The following is a 20,618-nucleotide window of genomic DNA, read 5'->3' as shown; positions in this document are numbered from 1 at the left end:
CAGGACTAGACACGTTTCCGATAGCTGGTTGTGGGCTACACATTTGATCAAGTGCCCTCAGAGCTCATAAAAACGACCTTTTATTTGGGCATAGAAACATTAGTAATGGTAATTACAACATTTGGGACGCGGCCTAGGAATAGGTGTACATTGCATTCAACCCGTGACCATGGAGCCCGCGATCTGCTTCGGGAGAAGATGAGCAAGAAGGCTGGACTCGGGATGACTTTAGGGACAGAGGACACCAAACGACACGCGTGTGGCAACTGGCTGGTTACAGAGACGTGTTGGGTTTTTATACAATGTGTAGCCCGTAACTGCAGCAGCTCTTTTACCCCGTTTACCAGTCCAGGCCTGACGAGAACGTATTTAATGCTGGATGACCCACTAACCCGTGTCAACCACTACTCACTATTATCCCGTAAAGACCTTTAACATATATCTTTGCACTTTGGTCCGGAGATCTGGCTGCATCCCAGAACACAGTAACCTTACAGCACACGAGAGCCTTGTGTCAACAACGTCACCGCTGACCGATAGTGACCGATAGTGACCAAACGGAACCGTGCTTTATTACATATATACATCGCCTTCACCCTGGGTAACAGCGTCTACGCGCAGGATCTCCTGGGTACAGCTTGTTTTCATTACGTTTCATGCTTGAGAATGTATATTCTTTGATGATGATGTGCTCATAGATTGTAATTTATGACTCAGTATGAAAATGGTTACAATTGCCTTGAATTACAAATCGTTATAGTACTTTTGGGGGCTGCCCTTGTTTGTTCTTTGAATTTATTACATGTATTATCAATATATTAATTCCACACCATCACACCACCTGTACATTAAATAACGTTGCTAAAGCCCATACATAAAACACATTCCAGAGCCTCATTCATTTCATTTTGTACCAAAAACAGACATCTTAAACAGATAACCGTGTCCATACACTAATGAAAATAACATCAACAAGGAATATTAGGTGTAAAGCCAGTATGTGCTTAGAGATGATGACTTCCATGACCAATTGCAGCACAAACAGAGAACTATTCCTAAAATTAGAATTAGGGGCTCATGACCTTTTTGGGATAGACATAATAGGGGATTGTCGTACATATTACCTCTTTATTGCTCTTTGTACATCAAGCGTGTTGGCTCTCCAAAATGATGCTTCTTCGGAAGAAAATATGCTCGACAAACTGCAGACGGACAAAAATGTTTGCACCAAATGATTACAGACAATTTTCAACAGCAACTCAACCTCAATAAAGGCAGGCTGAGGGTAATAAGATTGAAGCCATAGATGAGGAGCTGCAGGTCGCATATTTCAGGAACAAAGCGTTGTTTATCAAGAAAAGAAAAAAAAAATTGTAAACAAGAATACTGCTTTAGGAAGTTGCACTTTTATGCAGACAGAATAAAGCAAAGATGTTGAAATAAACATATACATTGTGCTATTCCCCCATTCACGGTAATATTACAAAATACCATTACTGTAACTAAACCAAAAGGAATAGATCTGTATTAAGATCCCGTCGCCGGTACTTGGCCAACTAGAACCGAGAGTACGCATTTCGCTGCTGCTGCTGGAGTGGCGGCTGGAGTGGCTGCTGCAGCGGCTGTTGCGCTTGTTGCTGTTGCTGCTGCAATCGTATCTGTTGGGAATACGGATCTTCTAAAGATTTGACAAAGATTGTAGTCTTTGGACCGGTCTTCCACAGGATCCCGTTAGAGTCTATGACGGATGATTCCACGGTAATCTGGTGCGTCCCGAGCACCGAGAAGTTTAACAGGAACTGCGTGCTGAAGTAATCATTGTGCGGCTCAACCTTCTGTTCCATCTCACTTCTTATACCCTCTGCAGAGATCTAGCAAAGAAAAAGTCATCAGTGTGGGGTTTATTATTAAAATGAATAATGCAAATTATTAAATGGGTTAGAAAATACAGGAAAAAAAAATATGGGGTTACAAAGCAGCTGTTCACGGTTATAAATCAAGCTTAAATATCCTCACATCCCGGGGGCTGAGCAACACCATACTGCTGGAACCCCCCAAGTTCCTTAATCACGGAAAATGTTGCTTCACTCATAATTTTTCAGGGAACGGCTACGTTTTTTCTGCCCAGCTGCAGCTTCCCATATAGCGTACATGCAGCACAGCACATCACACAATGCATTACATTTACGGTGTACAATACACAGCTTAAGCGGCATAGAACACCATCTACGGAAAAATACCATCCCGTCTCATATTATCTTCCTTTTTGTAACGACTCTCAAGTAGCGTGATATTTGGAGTTAATATATTTGACGGCTGCCATCCTGTATTTCACGCATCGCCGTCGGAACCCAGCAAAGTGCTAAGTACGGGGAAGGAAAAAGAAATTCATTCTCCAAAATGTTACCGTGGAAATCAAGAATTTAGCTGATGTTTCGGCTCTGGAATTTTACATTTCTGACTATGCTTTTGGGGAAATAAGTTGTACGGGGAAACTAGGCTGCCGTGATTAAAAAAGCAATAAACTGCTGAAGAATTACTTAACATTTGATTTTTGGGACTGTTCAGACAGGTATATTATGTTTTGTGATGAGGTGGGATTCCTTCTTCTTTATTGTATAACATTTTATTTTCTCCCCGACGTGGCAGATGAGGTCTAGCGTCACTTCATTTGGAACGTGAATACTAAGCGCTTCCATCTGTGCAAACGAGTCAGACGAGCAGAAAAGCCCATATGTCCACAGAGCGACCGTTCGGATACCAGCTAGGATCACCGGTACCTTAGCGCCGGCACAGAGGTATTGGGGGGGAATTTAAGATTAAATATCTTTCCTCTTATACATTCCGTAGCTGAATGGCTGCACGATGTATAGGTGAAAGGCTGCCCCATACACTGTTATTTTTCATTGACAGGTACACTTTAAAATAGACTTCTCATGTATCGTAAGCTGGCAGGAGCAGGGTCCCCTTATCTTTCTGTACCTGTATGTCCTACCTTGTGTTACTCCAATGTAATGAAAAGGTAAAAGCAGCTCCAGGACCGTAAGATGATAAAATCATCACAAATATATACTATTTTAGAACAACCCTTGTTAAGGTTTAAAGTAACACTCTTTGGCCGCCTTTCCGTAAGCGGATCACTACCTCATATGTTGTCATAAGGGCCGTTAAACCACACGGTTAACAAAGAAGAAGTCCAATAACATATAAAGGGGGTGACCGGTCACCAACAGACTAGGGAACTTTGACGGGTTCTGTCCGGGGTATTTAATAGGGGGGCAAGGGTAGTTATTCTTTATACTAACACGCCAAGATCCCGGTATTATCTTTAGTATAAGATTAACATATAGAACCCGCCAGTATCCAAACCCAACACTTCAACACAATGGTACAGGTTACATTTATACCGCCTATGGAAGCACAATCCTTACCTAAAGCAGCATTGTGCCTTCATATAAGAACCTTCTCTTTTAAGCACACAGAGCAACACTTCACCCAACAGAGGGCGATGCTAACTTTGAGGAGTATGAATGTGGGTATCCTATGATAGTTACAGCACTTACTTTAAAGTCCTGGCCCAGTTTACTCTGCAGCGCGGACGAGACGTTGAGGCAGACGGACTGGATCTTGCGGAACAGCCCTGGTTTGGAGCCGTGTTGTACAACTCCCTCCACCTTCAAGGCCAGCTGCTGGTTACTCTGGACGGGGATCGGCTCCGTGGGATTGCGAGGAGATGGGGACAAGGCAAGCTGAACAAGGAGAAAAACTGTTATATGTTTTGAGGTTTACAGCATGAAAAATATGGCAGACTCCATGGGCCAAATGGTTCTCATCTGCTGTCTAATTCTATTATTTTTACATTAAGCACTTAACTCACTGAAGGATGCAGAGAAAATGTATATATGTAAATATATATATATACACACACACACACATACCCATGTATATTTATATACAGTATTTTTGCTCTGACAATCCAAAATCCAATACACACGATTTGTTTTACACTTTGGCACGGGAAGGCTGGTTCTTACCTTGATACTCGTGGACTGAAGCTTCTGGAAAAAATATCTCTGGAATGAAAGCGGGACTTTTAGGAGGCTGATGACCGCATTGCACAGGCAGGAGGTGTGCTGGGGAGACACGGATGCAGAAAACAAAAACTTCAGTCAATTAATGTATCCAGCGTACTTACTTTGTGAATGGATCAGTCCTGTGATCAGTATATTTGCCGCATGCAGAATGCAGCAGCGGTCACAGATCTCAGACCCTCTTTAAAGAGGAAATACATTAATCAGGAGTATAAATATATATTTAGATATTATATGGAGGGTTTCCCCCTAAGGGGTGAACAAATAAATTTTTTTTTGTAAATGTGTGAGAAGGTGTAGATAAGTGTCATGAAAATAAAATGTTTAAATATTAAAAACATGATAAGTAAGTTGGTTTGTCTGTAAAGCCAGACCACATAAGATACCCGCTGTTTGCCAGGTAACCCTACGTGTAACCATACCATGCGGCTTCACCGTATTCAATTACACAGCCAATCAGATCTGTTCCGAAATTCCCTCCCGTGTATCCCTCCCGTGTATCCCTCCCGTGTTTATTAAATTACCGCATGCATTAATACTGCTCTTCCACGCTCATTTATTTCATTTTCTCATGCATTTCATCAGTCGCACCAACAGCATACAGAGATTCATTTAATCGGATGATTTCCACGCAACTAATGCATTTACGGAGGAATTGTGGTACAAAGTGATGCAATCACCATAGCAACCTATAGGATGCTTTGACACTGCTTGACTTTTAACCTTCACCATTTCTGTTACTGAAAAACACCCTTTTTATTATAAGGACTGTCTACTATAACTTAACTCATATGTATAAGGCCTAGAATGACAGATACACTTTCAATTATATTCCTATTAAAGGGTCAGGGAGCAGAACAAAGCAATGCTCGCCACCTATGTATCTCAGGAGATCTTTAGGAGGATTATGCGCTCTGCTCAGGAACAACTAATACACATTGAAGACGCTTGTCGTACTGCAGCTAGGTATCTGAATCACCTAAAACTTGCCCCGGTCGCTTACCAGGTAAGACACAGGGGGGTATTTTCTGCTGAGGAGCTCCACTTCTTCCAGTACATGGTTAAAGACGGACAGCATCTTCCTCTCATATTCGCTGTCGGCCTGCCCAGAGCCACTCAGGCTGCAATCCTGGAAACTGCAATACAAATAACAGATTTGCATGAATTACCAAGTTTGGATGAGGCTAATGGGAGTCAGCCAACACCAAGAGGTCCACAGGTGTCCAATTCTGCTACACAAAGCATCGTCTGCCCCCATGCGCTGGCTGGAGACCAACATGTGGCTCTAAATACTGGCATTTTAATGAACATAGACACTCACAGGGGCAAAGTAAATATGAATACGGGATCTGGACACGGCACACTTACCTACAAGATTCCGGGTCCAAAATAAGGGCTTCGATGGTATACGAAATCAAAAGGCAGCTCTGTTGTTGTCTGGATCGTAAGCAATAGCAAAAAGTTAAGGCTTGTTAATGTTTTCAATAAAATAAGATAAATTCCCTCGGCCAGATCGGCAAAAGCAAATCTGTATCCCAGAGACCGCTGTGCGTATTCGTGGTAAGCACTCCCACTGCTTAAAATGGGAGCGCTTTCCTGCGCTGCTTCAAGTAGCCAATCAGCGACATCTAATGCCAGACCACGAAGGAGGAAGGCAGCTGCTGCAGCAGGGCTGCATGAAAGAAAGCTGTACTTCGCTCTTACAGTAGTCTATGCGATTTAATCTAGAAAATGGCTTCTGTAGGGGGAAAACAAGTTCCGATGATTGTTACAATAATGAAGGATACATTTCTATGTTTCTCAAAGTTGCAGAATCCGCATCAAAAGAAGATCTGTAGAGATCATTGTAGCGTGCGGCGAGATTTTTGAATTCCTCCATACAGTGCTTCATCTGCAAGACAAATAACACGCGACAAATAACGCAGAATTCAACGGTGGATGAGGACCATCTAGTCTGTCCTTGATATTGCCTTAGATTCACGAAAGCTTTTGCCTATCCCATCCATGTTTACATTCCCTTACTGCATTAGCTGCTACCACTTTTTCTGGACACTGTTCCCTTTATCTAAACACCAGACCCGCTAGTTTTAGTTAATGACCTCTTGTTCTAACATAGGGTATTTAGCAGCATTTTGAGAAAAGGACACAGCGTGAGCCGACACAGCTCTGCCAAGAACAGTTTATTGAAAACATTTAAATACTTAAAGGGATTTAACAAAGTACAGGAGGAGAGTTTGTTTCGAAGGAGGAGAAACGTTAGAACATGAGGTCGTCATCTAAAACTAGAGGGTCAGAGCTTTATATGTAATATAAGGAACTTTGACTTTACAGAGAGGGGGTAGATAAGTGGAACAGCCACTCAGCAGAAGTAGTAGCAGAGGTTAACACAGTAAGAGAATTTATACATGCATGGGACAGCATAAAGCTGAATCCTAAATCAAAGACGAGGCCAAGAACTGATTAAGGTTTGAGTCTTGACATCAGGAAAAAGAGGCAGACCAGACGGGCTGAATGGTTGCCACCAGCTAAATTGTATGTATTAACATTATATATATATATATACACACACACACACACACACACACACATACAGAACCTGGTCTAGGAGGGCCACAATCCTGGGGGTCTGGGCTTGGAGTGGGATTGTCTTCTGTCGCTCCGCTATAGTCTGTATTAAAGCGTGATGGTGCTTGGAGCTTTGGGGAGCAGCAGATTTCCTAACTATAAATCCTTCTGCCCCCCACACACTAAACCACTCGCTTGCAGGACCGTAGAGAGCCACGCGCAGGGTGAGGAGCCGCAGGACATACCTGGGTTGAAATACGCCCGCAGCGCTGGAGATCGTTCCCGGAAGCCATGGCTATGGTGGACGCGATGGCCGGAGGGGGGCTCGTTTTCAGACTGTTACCGGTGCAGATGAGCTGAGAGAACGCCTGCAGGACATCGATCCGCAGCTTCACAAACTCGCACTGGAAGCTTAACGGGTTCATGGGGGTGCTGGCAGCCTGAAAACCAAGCGACAAAATTACCAGGGGTCCTTCAGCAACATCTCAGCGAATCGTGTTCATGTTTAAAGAGAAAGCGGCACATCCGACGCATTCATTGTATTACTATTATATTCAGTTATCTGTCTCGAGGTGAATCCGCCTAATATTTTTAGCTCGTACATCATGCGTAACAAGGCCATTTAATACACCATCCTTCGTTTCCAATGATCCAGCAGTAAAGACGACACTATATTCCTACTGGGGTCTCTAAGCCGCTTCCAAGACTTGCACTGTACAGGGCTTGTATCTTTACGGGCTGTCACTTTTATATTAAATATTCACGTGAAAAGGAAAAAATATATAAAAACAGTAATTTTGATCCTAAATAGGTTAAGAGAAGAAAATATTTTAAATCTATTACTCTACAGGTGCAGGAATCAGGACGGGGAATAGTCTGAACGTAACGCTATACAGAATAAGCCTCGCATATCACGTTTATGTCGCCTGCGCGGATACGTTCAGTATATCCGAACGCGGCAGTCTTGGAATAAAACATTCCACGTGGGGGTTTTTAGAACGGCAGCTGGAAACAATTACAGCTTTAACGTATTCTTCCGTATAGAGACACCCTGTATGTCTCTCCTCCCAAAGATCATAAAGCCAATGTTCTCACGGTCAGCGATGCTATGCCTTTGTGGTAAGATTTCAAAGACTCGGAAATACAAGAGAGGGCCGAGCTGTAATCGTCTTCTTGCAGCGCGGTCAGGCGTTCCTCGGCCGTGGACAATTCCTTCAGGCTGTTTAACCAGAAGTAAAAGTGCTCGGACGCCACTTGTGTCAGCAGGCTCTGGTACAGCTCCTTGGCCATATCATGATTTCCCTACGGAGAGAAAGACAGACAATAATGTATTCTGTGCTTTCTGACTTAAAATAAAAGCAGAGCGAGCGTTATCTGATCAAGTTCCTTCTCTCCCTCCTACCCTTACAAAGGCTGTCAGAACCAAAAAAAAGCTTAGCAACGTAATAAATGGGGAGAGATAACTTAATGGGAGGAATAATCATGCAGATCGTGAGAATAGGGAGTCCCATGGTATAAACCTACGGAGGACCCCTATTCCATATATTAATGACCCAGAGTCCCACTGTACAGCCCCAGGGAGATGTGCTGCTCGGATAGAGATATATATATATATATATATATATATATATATACACACAGGTCTCTTGGACGGGGTAGATGGAGAGCAAGGTGGGTAAATGTTCCCCCTTCACTTTGCAGCTGACTGGAAATCCGTACGGGGTCCAGTCTGAGACTTCGCTAAAGCTTGCAACAGGTGGAGGAGACATTTAAGCTCCATCAAGCCTCAAAATCAGGAAGGCCGTTGACTTAAGTGGCCCTCATCTAAGGGATTAGTCACAATGGGTTAATTTAGTATAATGAACAATAAAATACAAGATTTGGGGAAGATTCATGCTTTAAAGTCTTTATATATATATATATATATATATATATATAATGTAAAAGGGTGAAGCCGTATTAGTCCAGTAGACACAATGTCAAAAAATAGAGTATTGCAGAGTATGCGGTGATACCTTTTTTATTGGACTAACATAGTATTAAAAAGACAAGCTTTCGACAGTTATCCTCCCTTCATCAGGTCTGAAGCAATACTAATCAACATGATAGAGGTTACAACTTAAAACAAGTGATGGTATAAGAGAAGGGGGGGGGGGTTGAGTGGGGTGTCATAAATAATAGGTCTGGAGGTGAGAAATGCAGAGAGGTAGAGAGATAACCCAGGCACAGAACAAATAAACTTAGGGAACCAATAACCACAGTAAAACATCTAAGATAATAACAGCAATTAGACATTGGATGACTAGATGAAGTTCATATGAAGTTCTGGTAGTGTGTAAGGAAACCAGAATCCACATTAAGTCCCTCTTTTATGGTGTTAAAATGTGTAATCATTTTCATCTCAAATGTTTTTCTTTCCTGAGAGTCTCTGAAATTTCCTTTGAGTACTTTAATTTTTAGGTTTTGGATGGAGTGATTGTTCTGTGTGAAATGATGTCCTACCGGGGTGCAATATTTTTCTTCCTCGTGGTTTTTGATGGAGCTTCGGTGCAGGTTCATTCTAAGGTGCAGCTTAAGCCCCGTTTCTCCAGTATAGCCCCCTTTGTCACATGCAGAGCACTGTATCATGTATACCACGTTTGCCGATGTACATGAGTAAGAATCTTTGATGGTGTATGTTTTGTTGTTGTGACTGGCTGTGTTGCTGTCACATATATGTTGGCAAAGTTTGCAGCGGGATTTGTTGCATGGTACGGTGCCATTCCGTGTATGCTCCTGTTCTGGGGCCAGTTTATGTGGATTCTGGCTTCCTTACACACTACCAGAACTTCATATGAACTTCATCTAGTCATCCAATGTCTAATTGCTGTTATTATCTTTGATGTTTTACTGTGGTTATTGGTTCCCTAAGTTTATTTGTTCTGTCCCTGGGTTATCTCTCTACCTCTCTGCATTTCTCACCTCCAGACCTATTATTTACGACACCCCCCTCACCCCCCCCCTTCTCTTATACCATCACTTGTTTTAAGTTGTAACCTCTATCATGTTGATTAGTATTGCTTCAGACCTGATGAAGGGAGGATAACTCTCGAAAGCTTGTCTTTTTAATATTATGTTAGTCCAATAAAAAAGGTATCACCGCATACTCTGCAATACTCTATTTTTTGACATATATATATATATCATTGAAAGAAGCGGAATGTAGAAGAGACCGCAGAACGCACCATTCTTGAGGCTTGTCTGGCAATCCTGTACACGGTCCAACCATTGGAGACGTTTTCTAGCTGCTGTTTGATGATGGTCTTTACTTCTGGAGACAGAGCTTTCTGACTGGCAACAAAGATAACTGTGGCCAGACTCACCTGTACAGGCAAAATAAACCATTATATTTACTGTGGCATAGTTAGTGACATCACTAATGTAAATGAAGTCAGATAATCTCTTTACCGTCTTCCGCTTACAAAATAAATATATATTTTAAAATATATAGTTAGTTAAACCAGCAAGAGTTCTTGAAAGTCTCCTTAAACACTTGACTATGCATTATACGGGGCCAGCTCAGCTGTTAATGCTGGGGATTTCGTCCAGTGTTGGCCCTTCATAATGAATAGTGACGCGGGCGACTTAAAACAACTATTGTTTTGTGAATTCTCCTGCCAAGTCTCTCTCTAGCGAACAGACCCACTTTAGGTGCATAAAAAATGACATATGCTTGTTTTATTGTATAGTACATATTACATATTAATCTGAAGATTCCATTCTGACAAAATCCCAAAATATCTATTAAAACGTTCTACAGGAAAACAAAACCCACACACTTCGGTCTTCACCGCAAGCACTAATAACATATTCTCCGGTATAAGTGCAATTATCCGGTTATTGGCATTTTCTTACCAGGAGCTCTTGCTGCTTGTCGGTGGACGAGCGGCCGATTACTTTGTAAAGCTCCACGATGTCCCCCAGCATTCCGTCCCCCAAGACCGGGAGCTGCATGGCCACAGACGCCAGACAGTGACACATGTAGATCCTGGCCGAGTCGTGAGCGCTGTGCAGCTGCGTTAACAGGGACTCCACCACCGACTGGCTCAGATAAGGACGGCTCTTCGCCAATTTAACCATGCATGATAACGCGATCTATGAAAAAAAATAAGAATAATAAGCACAGTTTCATTAACTCCAACTCGAACACCCTGTAGCACGTGCTGTTATTCCACCCTTTTTTTTGTTTGTTTTTTCATAACAGAAAGTTATAGATTATAGTAAATGGAAGGAACTGTGAGAATCCATGTCATGGTTCCCAATAAAGATCAATACATCTTTAGTCTGACTGACAATCTGTAGATTTCTTGTGGTTGTGAAATTAGTGCTATATATATATATATATATATATATATATATATATATATATATATATTTGTGAAATGAGTGCATTATTTAACATGTTCACTGCCTGTTCTTTTATGAAATCAGGGTAATCACGTAACGTACCTTTAACGTTAGCTGAGCTCCTGTGCTGTTACCTTGGCTACAAAGAACCAAGAGAGATTCCAGTCCGTACACGGCATCTTTTTCTAGACCCAAAGGATCTGATGTGAAAAAAGTAAGAAGAATTAGATTACGGGGCTTGAGAAATCAAATACACATCCAACCAAATGGAAAACATTTATTCACTTTTCAATGCTGAAGTACTGTATGGGATAACTTAATGCACTCCAATATACATTTACATTTGGGGAAGGATATTTGAGGATTTGGGGTACAATTAAGGGACAGTCTAACACCCCAAAGACTGGAATACAGTGCAGACGCTACTACCACAGGCCAAGATTCCCAAGAGAATAATAGCTCCAAAATACACAATGTCTTGTTACGTGCGGTGCTTTTCTGTGTGTTTTTTTTACTTGTTTTCGCAATAGTTTGCCCCTGTTGATATTTTTACCTACATATGATTGGTACGATACAGTGTGGGGCATATTTAAATGTTCTGCCCGTTTCCCCGGTGGATTAACCTCCTGATTGCAGTCAAGATTAGTAAGAAAACTGCACAGATTACAATCAATCTTATAAAATTTTAACACTTTAGTGTTCCTGACAGCCCCACTAAAAATACCAAATACTTTCGTACGCATTCTTCAAAAGCACTTATCTGAGCTAGAAGACACAGCGCAGCAGCTGCCCTCCTCTTCGGTCTGGCGATTCTTGCCACCGGTTGGCTGCTTGATGTAGCCAATCAGTGGCAGGAAAGCTTTCCCACTAAAATCAATGAGACTGCCTGCCACACATGTGCACGGGGGACCAAAAAGACCCCCACTCGCCATTCCCAACCAATCCCTGGGGCTGTCTGGTGGAGAGTACATCACGTGTAGGGAGATGTTATGTTTTATGCGCTAGTAGTACATGCTAAACAACACGGTTCACAAGACATGCGGCTCTAATAATAAAAACAACTGATTCCAATGACGCAAACGGATCAGAAAGAAAAAGTGAACCTTTAAAAGGGCCAAAAACATCTACAGTGTAAGTTTCCACACTGAACTTCAATAGAAAAATAATGTGATAGTTGCCCCAGGTGCCCACAGTAATAAGCAAGTCTTCTGATTTACGCTTATTGGCCGCGGCAGGCGGTAGAAAGCCGAGCGCCGCACAGGATAGTTTATTAGACTAGAGAGTATAGTGGACAGCAAACCTTACAGGTAGCCTGGACAGCTTTATTATACCGCTAGGGAGAAAGCTAAAAGGGGGGTATATACATATATCTTTTATTTATATAGCGCCCACAATTAACATAGTGCTTCCTATAGGGTATGACAAAACTAGAACTGACAGACTAAGACAAACCTATATTTAATATGATTTAATAACGCTATAATATATATTATAATGTAATACTTATTTTATATAAAATGTAATTTGTTTTATTCAACTCGGATAAAATCTTTATTTTGAGAACGAATATAACTCATAAAAGTCTTTATGACCTCACCTTTGTCCTGACAAGATGAAACGATGTTCGTAAGAACCGTCACGCCGTGGGCTGCGATGCCGCGATTACTGTGGTAACTGCACTCCTGCGCCAACTTTATTAGATCCGAATACCTCGCCGGGCCTGATATGGCTCCTAAAACAAGGTGTAACGAAAATGAATTAGCCAAGTCCGTCAACCTTTATTATAATAACTTTATTTTAAAGCCGTAGAAATATTTCCACGCTACCAAGCACAATTTCACATGCCCTGTACATAAAGTGTTTGGGATAAGCCTATTAAATACATACAGCTAACAATACTCAGCATCAGTAACTCGGCAATTAAGTTTGAAGAGGAAAAAACCTCAAGTCCATCAAATTCAACCCTGCTGCTGATCCAAAAAGCCCAACTTATCCGATAGGAAATAATTGTAAGTAAAATATTATCACTATTACGGTTTTTGGATTACTGTGTGAACAATACACCATAAATATATATATATATATGTAAAGCTTTGAGGAAATAAGAGAGGGAGAGAAGTGATAGAATGACTTAAATACTTAAATAATTATAATAATTATAACAATAATAATTAAAGGTGTAGATGTAATGTAAGGGACTGGTGCACTGGCTTGCTAGCTTGCTTCATAAGCTAGGATAGCCACGGAACGGGGTTAAGGCACAATGTTAATACGCTGGCTGGCGATTTCCTAAAAGTAATTTTATTAAATGAAAATCTATGTCTATTTTCTGTACTGTTTTTGGAGAAATACTGAACGACGGCTTCCTCTTTTAATCCAAGTCCAAAGTATGAAGCGTTCACTGAATTCGCTGCTCGTGCCAACGACTTACCTGGCGCCGCACTGAAGAACTGTTTGATAGCGATACTACCTGACAGCGCGGAGAGAACGGCGAGCATGCCGAGCTTCAGGCTGTCATATGGCGTTTGGAGCGCACACTCACACAGCGCCTGGGACGAGAATTATAGGAAATACAATGAATGGATAACGTCAAACCCTCAGCCGCCCAGATCTGCGGGTCATAAATCTGCAATTCTCAAAAAGGGGTTAGCGAGGATTAACAAAGCCATCTCCTTACAGAGCTAACATTATACGACAAGAGAAAATGTCCCGCTGCGCATGGAGACCACAGACTTTAATTCCTGCAGTTATATAAATAGCTTTGTGCACAATAATAAAAAAAAGAAATAAAAAGATCATCAGCACCTGAATATTTTCTCTGCTCCATGTGTGAGGGGTTCTGTTAGCCAAAAACTTCAGATCTTGAATTGCAAGCCTCTTTACTGCTTTTCTGGGGTCGTTTTTTAAATACTGTAACAGAAGCTGAATCTGCAAAAGAGACCAAATCTAAAGTAAGTGTGATGTCATCGCATGCGAAAATATTAAATGGATGCCGGCCGGCATACAAACGTAACAAGATATCCAGAGTGAAATATGAAGGGACTATTAAAATACACTAACTGCGTCTAGAAATCATCCAAAGCCAATGAGGATTGTGTGTACAACATCTGCTAGCATCCTTTACAATGTTCTATACACAAGCCTGGCGGGATACAGACCAAGCAAATGTTTTACGGCAGCGGAGTTATCATGGAAGAGATAAAACCTAAAGCACCAACAGTCGATTGCATGTACAGAATGTAACTAGATGCATTAGATTTAGATTCTGTGGATCTGTGGTTTGCTTTACAGACGGAAATGCAGAGACCTGAAACTTATAGACAGCATTTTGCAAGCTCATGCGCATCATCCTTGCTGAAGAAATGTTAGTAGCTCAGCAGCCTATGGAATGCATGGAAAATAGCTGCGGAGCTGGGATGGGGCAAAAATATATGGGGGGATTCTGCAGAAATCCTCTCTGCATTTTCAAAGGGGGTATCGTGAAAATGTACAGGAGCCATGCAGTTATCATATGCATTAATGTGCATATAATGGCTGAAATGTTACTTTGAAATGGAATAAAACTAACAGGACACACTAAACATATTTTATGGACTGTTCATGAATTATCCTCTTGGAAAATTTTAATCTAACCTTGAAACAAGTTAAAATTTCTGGATAAAATCCATTCCAGATTACATAGCTAAATGCGGAATTAATGATCTGAATGCATTCCCAGCCCTTTTCCTGGCCGGCTTACCCAAACCCAAATTCTTCTGGGCAGGACAGTGTTAAAATATTACACAATAGAAAGGAGGCTTTACTCCTTAATATATAAATATATATATAATTATAGCAAGCTTTTATCCCCCCTTTTTTCCCAGCCACCTTAGAGCATACGTCAAAGAGCTGCCATTACCTGTTTAGGGATGTCAACCAAAGAGGACGCAGCCAGCAGCGTGAAGGTGTGCAGCGTTACGATGACCATCTTCGTGGACGGATACGACGTCACCAATTGTTGCAGAAGCTGGCGACTGTTGGAGGCCAAAATGGCATTATGGTGCATGTGCTGGAGAATGGGGATCAGCTTCAGCTTCAAATCCACAGGAGTGGCCAACCCTATCAAAGCAAGAATTAGAGGATGGTACGTTAGAGAGAGACTCTCATTATACTAATATATATATATATATATATATAATATATAAAACACATATATATATATATATATATATATATATATATCGAACATGCACACTAAACCACTATATATATTACAATACCTTGTTACAACTTTCTGTCTAAATTATGCAGAAATCCATATTTACATTTTACAGTTAATGATACTGGAATTCCATACACAATAGTCAAGAATCTACTTGTCCTACAGCAGCCTGTGAGCGTTCATAAGCTCACAATTTGTCTATAATCATGTTAAATAAATGACTGTAGAACATCAGTACTGCCTCGCGATCCAACCCTGTGGTCACCATCTTCAATGGGATGGAGCTTTGAAACCCCTGTTGTGTGACAATGTGAAGTGTCAATAAGATAATACAAAGGATAAAACCACTCTGCTTTTGAAGGCTCGACACTTTTAAATACAATGAGCCCCCTGTCAATAATTAATTACATGGAGCCAAATATTAGCTTTAGCTATACAGCCGTTTAATAATGGCATTCAATCCTGATAGCAGCAGCCATAAAACAATAGATCCTATTTTATATCAAGTTCCTACTCCTCCCCCCCAAAGAGAAGGTTGAGGTTTAAACTACAGTATATAACCATAAAAACAGTCAATTAAAGTGAAGCCCAGAAATAACCACTTTCACCATTACTATTTATACATTCCGCAAGTCAGTATATGTGAGTTAGGGAAGCTAATGCAAGGAATCACATTCTCCTTTTGCACCCATTACTCCGTACAGTCCTCTAAACGTACAGATTGTATTAATATGCATTAAGAGATCTTCAGGTTGGATGAAGGGACCCCATGCTGCCAAACACAAAATCGGAAGTTTGGGTTACATAAGAGGGATTTTTAAAAGCACATACCTTGGATCATTTCCCCAATTTTGTTGCAGATTCCAGTAGCAAAGTCCCTGGAAGAATAAGATGGGGGAGCAATCTTAATAGAATGTATCAGTAGGGGTGAAATAGACTGTGCAACTAAATCCAAATGAATGTTCCCTTCCACTATATACAGAGCTGGGAAGTTGGAATGGTTAATGGATTCTTATTGAAAATGTAATGTATACTTTGACTAAAAGGAATGAAATTCAACAGTCAAATTAATCATATGGTTACACTGCCAGAAATGGAAAGAATTGGAACAAAGTGTAACAAATATATATAAAAGTAACAAAAATAAATACATGTAAGAACACTCAACAAGGCACATCTGAATTAAAGGAAAGATTAGGAATACAAAATCATCAACTTCCTCTAGATTGTAAACTCTTTTGAGCAGGACCCTCCTCACCTGATGTTTCTGTAAGCCAAATTGTTGTGTCCTGTCTACTCATTGTACAGCGCTACGGATTATGATAGCGCTATATGAAACAATAAATAATAACAATAATAATGAGGAGGAATAATAATAATAATGCAGGTCCCAAAGACAGTTATGTTATCTTCTCCTATAGCATATGCATGAGTTTATAATACATATCTACTAGCAATTTCAAATGTAAATACCATTTCGTAGGTTTATTTCGCATAAAGACTGTAAAATGCAGGATTTTGGAAAAGTGACAGATTTTGCTTTGAGGGCCAACAGTCACCCCCAGGAAGAACAGACATAAACTTGACGGATCATGCTGTTCATACAGATGAGTCGCTTACTTAAGACCAAACTCACTTTGACTGAGCTGAGAAGCGTGCAGCAGCAAATATAGCAGCTTCTACCTCCACGTTATCGTGGGAATCCAAACTCTGGCGGATACTGTGGTGGGCATTCTTCTGATCGGGAATTATGGAGGCCATGCTTCCAAGCATTCTGCAGAACATAAGAGGACAACCCTTAAATTACATTTGAAACAGCGACCCATGATATGGAATATAGCAAGACACAAGAGAGAGAAACAAATGCAAAGAATAACCGGTTATATAATGTAAATTAACCTCCTTGCAATGGAGGACGTGTTATGTATGCTATTAATAAATGTCCCTTGAAGACCAATGACATACCTGGTATGTCTGTTAAAAAATCATCCCCCCACAGGAGTGATCATTGAGGCTTAACTCCATGATTGTCGATTTACATTATGGAATGTTATAACACCCCTAGAAAAATACTTTGGGTTGAAAAAACATGGACAGTTATAATACAGCATGAGAAGTGCAACCATAACTATCAACTGTTCACCGATCTTAGGTAGCGACTTTACACCGATGTAAGCGTTCAGGATACTGACATGAACAACAACCGGAGGCTCACGTCAACCCGAGTGACTTTCTTACCGGAGGGTAATAGCTCGAGCCACCGGGTCATTGCTGTGAATGACAGAAAAGATTCTTTTCACAAACTCATCCACATTTAGGATTTTCTCTAAGTGCTTCTCACTCTGTTGGGTCACCTTCAGCACGCAGAGGCGAAGAAAATTGTTCCTGAAACACAAACCAGATTAGTTACAGAACAGCAAATCAAGGCTGTGACTGTTTATCAGCGCTACGGGACTTGATGGTGCTATATAAACAATAAATAATAATAATATATTCCTGCTATCATGAAATAATCATAACCAGTATAACTTATCTATCCCTTCAAAGCCTGCTATGCAAAGGTGCTGAGTACACTTAATTTGGTACTTTTACTGCCAATTTCAGCAAACACAGACAGACTACATTTGGACCCTGCCTTTCATTTATAAAATAAACTGTGGGTTTTATTCACTAAGGCAGGAGTTTATAGGAGAGTGGTGTTTTAAAATCTCTGATATTACTATGCATTACAAATAGCCGACTCCAAATTAGGGGTTTCCAGGTGCCGACACACCTTCGTCTCAGGGTAAGTTCTTTAAATTAAGAAAAAAGGAAATGCTTCTTTGATAAGAAAACGAAGGTTTTAATAGTGCGATGAAGCCTATCGAAGGCTAACACACAGGGTTACATTGGGAATGAAGAGGGAGATCACAAGTATGTAACAGAGATATACCTAACTGCAACAAGAATGTGAACGATTGTAACAAGGTATTGGGGAGACACATAAGTCTTATAGGGACGATGACATTCTATACACAGAGATCAAAAGCCTCACACTACAAATCCTATCACACCTTATTTACAAACAGGCCTTACTGCTTACACGGACGATGCAATACGCTATTTACAGTCGTACATTTGCCTTTTGATGTGCGCTTCGGGAGATTACATTTGTATTTAAATAAACGTCTCCGCCTGTCCTTTCTGTGAGCATGGAAATCACCCGGCCAAATGTCGTTTAGTAAGGTCAGATCGCTTTAACTCCATTTACACCTATACTGTTTAATATAAATATGTTACCATGCGCCATGGGGGGTCTGACATAGTCTGCACGCTACCCCCACGATCAGATCTCTCCATCTTACTCCAGCATGCATACAGACCATGGCAGGACCCCCCGCCGCCCCAGACAGCGGGACTCCCCGCCGCCTCAGACAGCGGGACCCCCCGCCGCCCCAGACAGCACTTACCCAACTCTGAACACATCAGCCAGTTTCAGGAAAGCAGAGTTTATAAGGATGGGAAATGGATATTTCTGAAACAGTCTTGGAAAACGAACCACCGCTTCGCACTGCTCTCCGAGCTTCCCGGATCGTAAACCTAAAGGGGCGGAAAAACAGGACAGATGTCTATAACACGGAGCCAACGTCGCATGGCGTCTGTCGTACATTCATACCGAGCACACTGAACAATGGTTTGGGGTCATAGAATCGGGGAACTGTATAATTGTAGAATTTCTGACACAGGAATTTAAGGGGACATCGTGGGCAAAGAGCCCTTTACGGTACCGCCTTGTAATGAAGGTGCCCCCTACAACCAACATCTGTAGATATTGAAGGAATGGAAGCTTTAAGTATTAAGATATTTAATAAATGCTGACGGCGCAATACAAGAACTCATCTTCATTAAAAATAGAAGCTGCTCCACCTATTCTGACAACTTTTATAACTGAATTTTAGGTTGTTGCCATGGAGACTCAGAAACTCCTTAAAAGAGTTATGCGTGGCTTTATGTGACTTAAATATTAGAGGAATGAATACAAAGCATGATCTGCTTGTTTCTTTGCGGAATTGTTTTATGCGGTGGAAGAGGCTCCCCGACAACTGTTTTTTTGTTTTCTAGGATCTTTTATAAAAAATATTGACGATAACTAAATTCTATTTTCAGAGTCTATCAAGAGGTGTTTATCACACCAGCGCCATTCTCCTGCCATATGTCAAAATCTATATTTACAATGAGAGAATCCAGTATCCAATAACACCTTTTTAACCAATATTTATAAAGTATCCACCGATCCCACGAGGATGTTAAACACCGACGTGTAACGAGGCATGAAGGTAAAAGAAGAGCGGTGTTGGATAGCGGAACTCTCGCCGGGGTGTAACGAAAACTTTCGTTTGTTTTCCCCTCGCATTTATATTGTCAGGGGGATCATGGGACGTACTCGCCCGAAACACAAATAAATTAATTTAATACTGATTTTGGAACAAATATTATAAATATATTCCTTGTAACAACGGGACAATAACTAACAGATCTCAAATAATGGTGGGAGATGCCCTTTAATATCTAAATAAGACTTTTTTAAGATTTAATGAGGATGGTTACATCGCTAAACCGCAAGTTGTCATCTAAAAATATTTTATAGAGTTCTTAATATATGAAATACACAGGTTACAGGGCCAATCTTGGAAATGGATTTGCTTATCTGGTGCATATAGTGATATTTTAATATTTATTATGGGTAACCAACAAGAAACCCGAATATTTTAGTTTCATTGTGTACCAATATCACTCATACGGATATATATATATATATATATATACACACACATTAGGCGCGGCAAGATCAATCTGTGATTATCTGTTAACCCCTTTGCTGCCAGGCCAGATCCGATATCCAGGCCTCAGTCTGAATTAAGCAGCTACCTTTATCCAGCTCCATCAGTGCCGAGTTAGCATCCAGTTCCTGCTCCCCATACCCTGCATCCGCCAGGAAAGACCTGGCCGCTCCGCCACCTGACGCCATATCGCTATCGTATCCTACCGTAACCCTATCCAACCCGACCCTAACTTCTTTTATTAGACTTTATAACCGAAACAAATTGAATCAATCGCTCACTGCTACGAGGTAGCCATGACACCCAAACTGCGCATGCGCCACCACTGAGAAGCGCCGTCGAGGTTTTATTCCGTCACACCCAGAGGACATGGTAAACACGTTCCCCATTGGCTGAAGCTTGACTTTCACGCGGGCACATTCTTGCTTGTGTCGCGCCCCGCCAGTAGAATGTGGTTGGTGGAGATTCTGGCCAATCTAGCTGCTGGGTATGGTTTAGCGGGAGATTCAGCAGTGAGTTGGCGCGCTGGCTTTCGCGGGAGATTAGTTTAGTTGT

At 41.2% G+C, this 20,618-nt stretch overlaps 1 protein-coding gene across 4 annotated transcripts; it reads right to left on the bottom strand.

The window, feature by feature from the left end:
• Positions 1-1,556: 1,556 nt before the first annotated feature.
• LOC149271824 (integrator complex subunit 7-like) lies at positions 1,557-20,251 on the bottom strand. Of its 4 annotated transcripts, none has more exons than XM_089507119.1 (20): positions 20,152-20,251; positions 18,693-18,822; positions 17,482-17,628; positions 16,880-17,017; positions 16,075-16,121; positions 14,941-15,140; positions 13,848-13,970; positions 13,474-13,591; positions 12,640-12,774; positions 11,145-11,242; positions 10,551-10,790; positions 9,881-10,018; positions 7,752-7,958; positions 6,902-7,096; positions 5,879-5,982; positions 5,460-5,528; positions 5,095-5,227; positions 4,035-4,133; positions 3,564-3,749; positions 1,557-1,871 (listed from the first exon to the last, which is right to left on the bottom strand). In XM_089507119.1, exons 1-20 carry the CDS (start codon positions 20,249-20,251, stop codon positions 1,557-1,559), a joined length of 2,922 nt encoding a protein of 973 aa, XP_089363245.1. The 4 variants fall into 4 exon arrangements, with proteins under 4 accessions (XP_089363245.1, XP_089363247.1, XP_089363246.1 ...); XM_089507121.1 differs by having other exon boundaries at positions 4,035-4,073; XM_089507120.1 differs by having other exon boundaries at positions 5,137-5,227.
• Positions 20,252-20,618: the final 367 nt, after the last annotated feature.

This window comes from Sceloporus occidentalis, unplaced genomic scaffold (genome assembly GCF_023333645.1).
Source record: "Sceloporus occidentalis isolate IW3139 unplaced genomic scaffold, rSceOcc1.0.p SCAF_459, whole genome shotgun sequence".
Lineage (NCBI taxonomy): Eukaryota > Metazoa > Chordata > Lepidosauria > Squamata > Phrynosomatidae > Sceloporus > Sceloporus occidentalis.
This window is presented reverse-complemented; position numbering and strand designations above follow the sequence as displayed.